This window comes from Alligator sinensis, unplaced genomic scaffold (assembly GCF_000455745.1).
Source record: "Alligator sinensis unplaced genomic scaffold, ASM45574v1 scaffold993_2, whole genome shotgun sequence".
In the NCBI taxonomy this organism is placed as follows: domain Eukaryota; kingdom Metazoa; phylum Chordata; order Crocodylia; family Alligatoridae; genus Alligator; species Alligator sinensis.
The window spans coordinates 38,079-49,778 of NW_005843395.1; the positions used below are offsets into that span (position 1 = coordinate 38,079).

The window sequence follows — 11,700 nt, forward strand, 5'->3', positions numbered from 1 at the left end:
GTATCCAGCCTTCTCATGATGTGGTCAAACCATTGCAGCTTCCTTCGTTGTACAACCTTCAGCAACAGTTTGTAGGTTCCAATTTCTTGGCTGATTTGCTGCTTGACAGACTCATTGATCCAGTGCTCAGTGTATCAGACATGCAACAGTCTCCTAAAGCAGCGCATTTCAAATGCCTCAATTCTGTTTTCTAACCTCTTATTAAGCGTCCCTGCCTGCCATAAAGCATCATAGAGATGATCACAGCATACAAGAGATATAGCTTTACTTTCCTTGTAATATTGATGCTTGTCCAGATTTTCTCTAGCTTTGTTAGTTGGCTGATAGCAATGTCTATTCTGGTCTTGACTTCCTTTTCAGATATTAAGTCTTCTGTGATAGTGGCTCCCAGATACTTAAAACTTGTTGCTCTTTCTAATTTTTAATTGCTGGTCTTCACATCAACATTGCTGTTGGTGGTCTTGGAGGTTGTCATCACTTTGCTTTTCTCAGAACTTATTTTCATTCTGTAGCTCTTTTCAGTTTTGTCTATCATTTCTGTAAGTTCTTGTAGCTCTTCAGATGTTCCTGGTATCAGATCAATGTCATCAACAAAGTGCACATTGTTGATCTTCCACTCTCTAACTGATACAGCTCCTGTGAAATTCTCTAAGGTGTCTGACATGATTTGCTTGAGGAAGAGATTGAAAAGGCATGGTGAGAACAGGCAACCTTGGCACATTCCTACTGAAGTTGCAAACCATTCGATGATGTTACTGTCGATTGGCAATCCACTGCTTGCATTTCTGTAAAGTTCTCTGTTAGTGTTATCAGGGATCTGCTGATGTTATGCTTCTTTGTCGTGTGCCAACTGCTTTGTGCCATGCCCTATCAAAAGTTTCCTTGAAGTCTATGAAACTATGGTGAAGTTCTTTTTGGTGATCATGATACTTTTAGCACAGTAGTTGGATGGTAAAGATTTACTCTGTGGTACTTTGCCCTTCTCTGAACCCAGACTTCTTTGGAAATCTTGTCCCCAAGTCTTACTCTGATGTTGCAGCAAATTATTGTTCTTATATCCCTATGTTTTGTGATTCTATTTGCATAGCTAAACATACAACAAGTAAAGTTGTCATTTCTAAACTGAAATCAATTAAAGGTGTATGTTCAGCTGTTTAAACTATTATAAATTAAACCTAAAGCACAATCATGAGAGTTAAACATTTCTTTCTTAGTTGTTGTTCTATTTCTAACAGATACTGTGGTCATACATGAGTAGGTCCTTTCCAGCCTTTGACAGACTCACTACATGTTGACATATTGAGTGACATACTAATTTAAGCACACATAAAATTAACCAGAATTCAGAATGAGTGACATAAAATTAACTAGAATTCATAAGATGTACATAGGCAGATTTCCTAACTTGTGACATCCATATACATACAATTATTCAATTGCCCACCAAGAATGATGGGGGGGGGGGTGGAATGGAGCGCTGTCACCCACTGCCCTATGCTGCTGCTGCTTTGCCTCCGGCTCCATGCATGCCCCTCACCTCTCCACCCTTCGGTACCACTGCCCCCCAGGCATGGGGAGGAGGGAAAAGCTTGCATTCAGTGACCACAGTCGCCACCCAGCACCCCGCACTGCTGCTGCTGTGCATCCAGCCACACACAACCACCTCCCCACTGGCTCTCCTTCCTCCCCCCCCAGCTGTTCTCAGGGCCCGGCAGTGGCGGGGCAATGCGACTGCCCCACCCCGTCACCTCCCTCTTCCTGCCGGCTTTTGTTGAGGCCTGGCAGTGGCGAGGCTGGAGTGGGGGGCTCAAGGCCAGCGCTGCTCTGCCACCACCCTGTGCTGCCACCTCCAAGGAGCTGGTGGGGAGGGGGGCGAGGCCAGCACCACTGGTCTCGGCCCCTGCTCTGGCCCCTCAGTCCCCACTGTCATGGCAGTACTCCGCTCTGTGTGTGTGTGTGTGTGTGTGTGTGTGTGTGTGTGTGTGTGTGTCTGTCTGTCTGTCTGTCTGACTGTCTGTCTGTCTGTGCAGAGCACTCTGATTGGTTGTTACATTCAGCATTGTGATTGGCAGCCAAGACAACCAGACTGCGAATAAAGTGTTACAGACAGACAGACTTAGGCTTTTATTATATTAGAATGGTAGAGTTGCCTTATGTTTAGAAAAGGATATTAATTCATTTGAGCTCTGTTCATATTACTGCTACTGAGAGGTTTACTAAATCTGAACAAACACAGCATACCTCCATTTTTCATGTCTAAAATGGCAATAATATTTACATACATAATGTTCAGGCTACAAATTTTAATCAATTTGTAAAGTGCTATGAGAGTTTTAAAAGTGCTGGGAATGAGATTATCATATTTATATGAAGAAGCGTAAAGAAATAGTTCATATATTTTACATGAAAGGACAACTGAAGTTATATGAACCTGTAGAGAATACCTTCATAGCGTCTACAGAGAATAGCTTGCAGCAGATTCTCAAGGACATAAATTATCATTATTTGTATATATAGGGCTCCTTTTCATATACCCTTCTTTAAATAAGGACAGTAATACAAATATGTTCCTTCCTGTTCGGTTTATTTTTTACAGGCACGGGTTTACTACAGGAAGTGGTATATCTAGTGAGTCAGGGAGCTGATCCAGATGAAATTGGATTAATGAATATAGATGAACAGCTTCCAGTCCTGGAATACCCTCAGCCTGGTCTGGACATTATCAAGGTATAAATTATTTATCCGCAAGTTTTCCAGCAGTTAGGTAGTTTTTATTTACCTTCTATATTTATTATCATACCCTCCTATCTTGTTATTTTTCTGCCTTTTTGTCATTGGGCCTGGTCAGTTTGTTTTAATGATTTCAAATTGTATTAAGTTGTTTTTAAATTAATTTCATTATTTTGTGGTGTACTTTATGATGTTTTTAGGCATGTTCCTCAGTGGCCTATATGCTTTGACGAGGGAGTATACTAAATAGAAAGCTCCTAATTCTCCCACTTGCTTAGGTATACACCCAAATCAGGCAGATCCTCCCTCATCTCTGTCCTGTCTCTCCTCCTGCTGGCTCTACAAAGAAGTTATTGCAGTGATCTCTGTCCAGTAGTTGGAGTGCAGAGCATTTTGTTTGAGAAACCTCCTGTGTCCTTGAAAGGCAGTTATGAAAACTAGTGACTAAAGGAATGTCTACATTGCAGTCACTTTTGTGGCTGCTACCTTTGTACGTATATATGTACTAGCCAATTGCCAGTCAAGAATGATGGGGGTGGTGGGGGAGAGGAAGCTGGGATGGAGTGCTGCCACCTAATGCCCTATGCTGCTGCTGTTCTGCCTCTTGCAGGGAGTGCGGTGGGGGAGCCGAGGCCAGTGCTGCTGGCCTTGGCTCCCTCATGCTCTGTCCTGTCCTTGCCACGGCTTCAGAATCATAGTGGTGCTCCCCCACGCTTGAAGCACTCTGATTGGCTGACGGAAATAGCCAATCAGAGTGTGAATAAAGCATTACAGGCAGACAGACAGATGTAGGCTTTTATAGTATTAAAATATGGGCTAGTCTCAACTGCTAGCTTGGGTGTTCCTGGTAGTGTAGCTACAGTAGCTCTCTTGAGGCTAGGGTTGACTGCGAATTCCTCTTGAGAGAATGGGTAAGTGTTGAGGAGGCTGCTCCATGCTGAGCTGTATGCTCCTGCTGTTACACTGATTACTCTCCCAGAGCCAAGAAAGGTATGTCAGTGTGGGGAATGTAGTGTAGTTGCAGCTTCAGACTGGAAGCTGTTTGAGGTAGAAACTGTCTTTTTGTTCTGTATTTGTATAGTACCCAGAATAGTGGGGTCCTGGTCCATGACTGCAGGTCCTAGCTGCTTCCAGGATATAAATAATACCATTCAGTCTTATTGCTATTAGATTGCATAGAATTATGTACATGAATTATGTACAGCCACACAAGTATAACTGCCAGCAGGCTATTCATTTATTAGCATAATTATTGTCTCAAAGATTAGGGTATAAAAAGTTAAAATATTGACAGAAAACATTAATACAGTCATTTGATTGTCTGCTTTTCCTGGACTTGTTTTTGAATGTATTTTAAAATGAATGAGTGAAATTAAAAAAAAAAAAGTAATTTTAGTAATGCAGCTCAAGTTGGTATTGTCAAAATCTCTCCTGTTCCAGCTATTTGTTTCCATGCGCACACACAATATTGGGAGCAGGGTTTTAGACCAACCTTGAGAGCTTTTCAATATCCCATCCATTATCTTAAAAAAACAGTTGGTAAACCATATGTAAGTGGTTTCAAATGACCAGTTATTACAAAGATTCATATTTATGATTTTGACATTCAGAAACAAATATAATAGTTCAGGTCTCCATTAATTTGAGCAGCATGTTTCTGAGCATCAAGTAGTACAGTAAAGAACCTTAATTTTGACAATTTAGGAAATAACACCAGACAGCTTAACTGCATTGAGAAATGCTTTTGCTTTCCATTTTGTTTCAGGAGCTCACCAGTCCTCGTCTCATAAAAAGCCACCTACCATATCGTTTTTTGCCTTCAGACCTCCATAATGGCAATTCCAAGGTAAAAACAAGTGAAAATTGGATTATCTGCACCAGCATCTGGTACTTCTGTGCTTTAAGAAATGTCATTTTAATAAGATGTATGTGGTCAAACCATTGCAGCTTCCTTCGTTGTACAACCTTCAGCAACAGTTTGTAGGTTCCAATTTCTTGGCTGATTTGCTGCTTGACAGACTCATTGATCCAGTGCTCAGTGTATCAGACATGCAACAGTCTCCTAAAGCAGCGCATTTCAAATGCCTCAATTCTGTTTTCTAACCTCTTATTAAGCGTCCCTGCCTGCCATAAAGCATCATAGAGATGATCACAGCATACAAGAGATATAGCTTTACTTTCCTTGTAATATTGATGCTTGTCCAGATTTTCTCTAGCTTTGTTAGTTGGCTGATAGCAATGTCTATTCTGGTCTTGACTTCCTTTTCAGATATTAAGTCTTCTGTGATAGTGGCTCCCAGATACTTAAAACTTGTTGCTCTTTCTAATTTTTAATTGCTGGTCTTCACATCAACATTGCTGTTGGTGGTCTTGGAGGTTGTCATCACTTTGCTTTTCTCAGAACTTATTTTCATTCTGTAGCTCTTTTCAGTTTTGTCTATCATTTCTGTAAGTTCTTGTAGCTCTTCAGATGTTCCTGGTATCAGATCAATGTCATCAACAAAGTGCACATTGTTGATCTTCCACTCTCTAACTGATACAGCTCCTGTGAAATTCTCTAAGGTGTCTGACATGATTTGCTTGAGGAAGAGATTGAAAAGGCATGGTGAGAACAGGCAACCTTGGCACATTCCTACTGAAGTTGCAAACCATTCGATGATGTTACTGTCGATTGGCAATCCACTGCTTGCATTTCTGTAAAGTTCTCTGTTAGTGTTATCAGGGATCTGCTGATGTTATGCTTCTTTGTCGTGTGCCAACTGCTTTGTGCCATGCCCTATCAAAAGTTTCCTTGAAGTCTATGAAACTATGGTGAAGTTCTTTTTGGTGATCATGATACTTTTAGCACAGTAGTTGGATGGTAAAGATTTACTCTGTGGTACTTTGCCCTTCTCTGAACCCAGACTTCTTTGGAAATCTTGTCCCCAAGTCTTACTCTGATGTTGCAGCAAATTATTGTTCTTATATCCCTATGTTTTGTGATTCTATTTGCATAGCTAAACATACAACAAGTAAAGTTGTCATTTCTAAACTGAAATCAATTAAAGGTGTATGTTCAGCTGTTTAAACTATTATAAATTAAACCTAAAGCACAATCATGAGAGTTAAACATTTCTTTCTTAGTTGTTGTTCTATTTCTAACAGATACTGTGGTCATACATGAGTAGGTCCTTTCCAGCCTTTGACAGACTCACTACATGTTGACATATTGAGTGACATACTAATTTAAGCACACATAAAATTAACCAGAATTCAGAATGAGTGACATAAAATTAACTAGAATTCATAAGATGTACATAGGCAGATTTCCTAACTTGTGACATCCATATACATACAATTATTCAATTGCCCACCAAGAATGATGGGGGGGGGGGTGGAATGGAGCGCTGTCACCCACTGCCCTATGCTGCTGCTGCTTTGCCTCCGGCTCCATGCATGCCCCTCACCTCTCCACCCTTCGGTACCACTGCCCCCCAGGCATGGGGAGGAGGGAAAAGCTTGCATTCAGTGACCACAGTCGCCACCCAGCACCCCGCACTGCTGCTGCTGTGCATCCAGCCACACACAACCACCTCCCCACTGGCTCTCCTTCCTCCCCCCCCAGCTGTTCTCAGGGCCCGGCAGTGGCGGGGCAATGCGACTGCCCCACCCCGTCACCTCCCTCTTCCTGCCGGCTTTTGTTGAGGCCTGGCAGTGGCGAGGCTGGAGTGGGGGGCTCAAGGCCAGCGCTGCTCTGCCACCACCCTGTGCTGCCACCTCCAAGGAGCTGGTGGGGAGGGGGGCGAGGCCAGCACCACTGGTCTCGGCCCCTGCTCTGGCCCCTCAGTCCCCACTGTCATGGCAGTACTCCGCTCTGTGTGTGTGTGTGTGTGTGTGTGTGTGTGTGTGTGTGTGTGTGTCTGTCTGTCTGTCTGTCTGACTGTCTGTCTGTCTGTGCAGAGCACTCTGATTGGTTGTTACATTCAGCATTGTGATTGGCAGCCAAGACAACCAGACTGCGAATAAAGTGTTACAGACAGACAGACTTAGGCTTTTATTATATTAGAATGGTAGAGTTGCCTTATGTTTAGAAAAGGATATTAATTCATTTGAGCTCTGTTCATATTACTGCTACTGAGAGGTTTACTAAATCTGAACAAACACAGCATACCTCCATTTTTCATGTCTAAAATGGCAATAATATTTACATACATAATGTTCAGGCTACAAATTTTAATCAATTTGTAAAGTGCTATGAGAGTTTTAAAAGTGCTGGGAATGAGATTATCATATTTATATGAAGAAGCGTAAAGAAATAGTTCATATATTTTACATGAAAGGACAACTGAAGTTATATGAACCTGTAGAGAATACCTTCATAGCGTCTACAGAGAATAGCTTGCAGCAGATTCTCAAGGACATAAATTATCATTATTTGTATATATAGGGCTCCTTTTCATATACCCTTCTTTAAATAAGGACAGTAATACAAATATGTTCCTTCCTGTTCGGTTTATTTTTTACAGGCACGGGTTTACTACAGGAAGTGGTATATCTAGTGAGTCAGGGAGCTGATCCAGATGAAATTGGATTAATGAATATAGATGAACAGCTTCCAGTCCTGGAATACCCTCAGCCTGGTCTGGACATTATCAAGGTATAAATTATTTATCCGCAAGTTTTCCAGCAGTTAGGTAGTTTTTATTTACCTTCTATATTTATTATCATACCCTCCTATCTTGTTATTTTTCTGCCTTTTTGTCATTGGGCCTGGTCAGTTTGTTTTAATGATTTCAAATTGTATTAAGTTGTTTTTAAATTAATTTCATTATTTTGTGGTGTACTTTATGATGTTTTTAGGCATGTTCCTCAGTGGCCTATATGCTTTGACGAGGGAGTATACTAAATAGAAAGCTCCTAATTCTCCCACTTGCTTAGGTATACACCCAAATCAGGCAGATCCTCCCTCATCTCTGTCCTGTCTCTCCTCCTGCTGGCTCTACAAAGAAGTTATTGCAGTGATCTCTGTCCAGTAGTTGGAGTGCAGAGCATTTTGTTTGAGAAACCTCCTGTGTCCTTGAAAGGCAGTTATGAAAACTAGTGACTAAAGGAATGTCTACATTGCAGTCACTTTTGTGGCTGCTACCTTTGTACGTATATATGTACTAGCCAATTGCCAGTCAAGAATGATGGGGGTGGTGGGGGAGAGGAAGCTGGGATGGAGTGCTGCCACCTAATGCCCTATGCTGCTGCTGTTCTGCCTCTTGCAGGGAGTGCGGTGGGGGAGCCGAGGCCAGTGCTGCTGGCCTTGGCTCCCTCATGCTCTGTCCTGTCCTTGCCACGGCTTCAGAATCATAGTGGTGCTCCCCCACGCTTGAAGCACTCTGATTGGCTGACGGAAATAGCCAATCAGAGTGTGAATAAAGCATTACAGGCAGACAGACAGATGTAGGCTTTTATAGTATTAAAATATGGGCTAGTCTCAACTGCTAGCTTGGGTGTTCCTGGTAGTGTAGCTACAGTAGCTCTCTTGAGGCTAGGGTTGACTGCGAATTCCTCTTGAGAGAATGGGTAAGTGTTGAGGAGGCTGCTCCATGCTGAGCTGTATGCTCCTGCTGTTACACTGATTACTCTCCCAGAGCCAAGAAAGGTATGTCAGTGTGGGGAATGTAGTGTAGTTGCAGCTTCAGACTGGAAGCTGTTTGAGGTAGAAACTGTCTTTTTGTTCTGTATTTGTATAGTACCCAGAATAGTGGGGTCCTGGTCCATGACTGCAGGTCCTAGCTGCTTCCAGGATATAAATAATACCATTCAGTCTTATTGCTATTAGATTGCATAGAATTATGTACATGAATTATGTACAGCCACACAAGTATAACTGCCAGCAGGCTATTCATTTATTAGCATAATTATTGTCTCAAAGATTAGGGTATAAAAAGTTAAAATATTGACAGAAAACATTAATACAGTCATTTGATTGTCTGCTTTTCCTGGACTTGTTTTTGAATGTATTTTAAAATGAATGAGTGAAATTAAAAAAAAAAAAGTAATTTTAGTAATGCAGCTCAAGTTGGTATTGTCAAAATCTCTCCTGTTCCAGCTATTTGTTTCCATGCGCACACACAATATTGGGAGCAGGGTTTTAGACCAACCTTGAGAGCTTTTCAATATCCCATCCATTATCTTAAAAAAACAGTTGGTAAACCATATGTAAGTGGTTTCAAATGACCAGTTATTACAAAGATTCATATTTATGATTTTGACATTCAGAAACAAATATAATAGTTCAGGTCTCCATTAATTTGAGCAGCATGTTTCTGAGCATCAAGTAGTACAGTAAAGAACCTTAATTTTGACAATTTAGGAAATAACACCAGACAGCTTAACTGCATTGAGAAATGCTTTTGCTTTCCATTTTGTTTCAGGAGCTCACCAGTCCTCGTCTCATAAAAAGCCACCTACCATATCGTTTTTTGCCTTCAGACCTCCATAATGGCAATTCCAAGGTAAAAACAAGTGAAAATTGGATTATCTGCACCAGCATCTGGTACTTCTGTGCTTTAAGAAATGTCATTTTAATAAGATGTATTATTTTCACTTCACAGGTAATATACATGGCTCGCAACCCCAAAGACCTGGTAGTTTCCTATTACCAGTTTCACCGCTCTCTTAGAACCATGAGCTACAGAGGAACATTCCAAGAATTCTGTAGGAGGTTTATGAATGACAAGTGTAAGGAACTATTCTCTTGGTACAGTACAAGCCATTAAACATTTATTGTCACCTGTCACCTCTGTGTTCCATACTTTACTATTGCACTGCTGTTCATTTGTATTCTTGATGATATTTTTCATGTTATATGGACACTGCAAACAGGTGTTTTGCTCAGGGCTAGGTGGGTTCAGGTGACAGATTTCTCCATGTAGATATCTGGATTTGGCTGCTGATGGAAACAAGAAACTACAATGGGTTGGCCACTAGTTTGTTTTACTATGACAATTTTTTTAGGTTTGTTGGCACTGAAGTGTTAATAAAATCTAAAACAAAAGCTTTGCCCCTAACAGGCATGTCTACATGACAGTTAATGCAGACTAATAAACTCTGGATCTTATTGATTATTTGTGCAGACCACGTGGAGTCCAGTCGGAGCAGTCTGGACTGTTCGGACATCCAGGGGGTAAGCCTGCCAGCCCAGTGCTGCTCCAACAGGGTTCTTCCATGTGCTGCAGGGAGGCTGGCTGGGGCACAGCATGTCAGCGCAGGGCTAACCAGCAGGCAAACCCTGTACTGATGCACACTGAGCCCCAGCCAGCTACAGAGCAATATGTGGAGATGGCGAAGCAGCCATCCTCACAGCTGGCTGGGGTAGAGTGTGCATCAGCATGGGGGCTGCCTGCCAGCTAGCCCTACACTGAAGCACCCCATTCCCCAGCCATCTGGGGCAGCATCTACATATGTGCTGAATAGAATTCCACAGCAGTGTAGTATTTGTATTTTACAAGATTAGCCTGCTGTGGAGTTAATCACAGAAGAAGAGTATTGTCAGCATAGTCTTGGAGGAGCTGGAGGTATTGTGCCTTTTGGAAGAACACTCTATAAAGACATAACTCAAGCTGGGAAGAGAAAGGGTCCAACTCTGAATAAGTTAGGAATGTTTCCATTGTGCTGAGGTTTATTCCTCCTCTTCATCCAGTAAAGAAGGCACAACATGAGCTCCAACAGTTCATCCCATGGAATGAACCCCTAACAATGCACCAAAGACTCTGTGATCATTCATTGACACTGAGATAACCTACAGCTCCCAGGTAGCAGGTTATACAACTAGATAGTATTGGTTGCAGCTACCTTGTAAATTTAATGTGGGATTCCACAGGGTAAAAGAATGGATCCTGTGCAGATAGGGCTACTAAGATGATTAGGGTCATGGGAGCCTGTCTTATGACAGAAGACTAAAAGAGTTTGGCTTGTTTAGCAAACTGAAGCCCAATAGGGGACAGCATTGCCATCTGTAAATACATCTGAGGGTGAATATCAGTGAAGGAGAAGAGCTGTTTTACCTGAAGAATATTATTGGCACAAGAACAACTGGATGTGAATTGATCATGAATAAATTTTCTCTGGAAGTTAGAAAATAGGTTTATTACCATCAAAACAGTGAGGTTCCATACTAGCCTTCCATTAGAAATAGCAGAGGAGAAAAATGTCTTTAGTATTAAGATGGAGTTTGATCAGTCTGTGAAACAGATTATATGGGGTGCATCTACACGAGACAGTTAATGTGCAGTAGATTAATTCTATTGTGCATTAGCATGTCACAGCAAAAGCCATGCTAATGACCGTGCACTGGCACTACTGCATATTAGAGGTACTAAACTTAATGCACAGCAACAACGGCACATTAATGTGCATGTAGACATGCCCATGGTGTGGTACCTGCAGGATCAGAGGATTTGACTTGGTGACCCAAGATGTTCCTTCAAGTTTACGTTCCTAAGAGTGAGTGAATGGAGGGTATTAACAGGTTCTTATATACAATTTTTCTGTTTTCTGCAAGTGCCATTCCACTTGCAATTTATTCTATTCAAACCCTACTCTATTCAAGTGCCATTCCACTTGCATTGCACTTTATTCTGTTCAAACCCTCAGGGTGGAAACTGGCATGGAGTTTGGTGAAGGGGTTCGTGAGGGGGTGGGAGAAAGGGGACCTCTCCTTTCTAGTAGGCAGAAGCTTCACAGATATAATGTACATGTGCCTGTAGTGGGTTCAGTGGATCTTGCATCGGTTATCATAACATCATAGAATCAGTAAAATATTACAGCCTATTCTGTCTTTCTATAGCTGTACAACTGGGGCTTTTTATAAAATAATAAATCTAACTCAGGAATCCTCTGGTGTTTTTTTCCCCCCATAAGTGGAATGAAAGGAGCATAAAACCTGCTTATCTGGCCTGAGTCATGTTGGAGGAAGGAGTAGTGAGCAAACATGACATC

The 11,700-nt window shown here is 41.7% G+C and overlaps 1 protein-coding gene across 1 annotated transcript in view; it reads left to right on the forward strand.

Moving 5' to 3' along the window:
* Positions 1-11,700, forward strand: part of SULT4A1 (sulfotransferase family 4A member 1) — a 53,619-nt gene that overhangs the window by 29,838 nt on the left and 12,081 nt on the right. Inside the window, exons 2-4 of the mRNA XM_006038553.3 lie at positions 2,597-2,727; positions 4,496-4,576; positions 9,315-9,441. Of these exons, the coding sequence (XP_006038615.1) occupies positions 2,597-2,727; positions 4,496-4,576; positions 9,315-9,441 (339 nt within the window). The remainder of the gene's footprint in view (positions 1-2,596; positions 2,728-4,495; positions 4,577-9,314; positions 9,442-11,700) is intronic.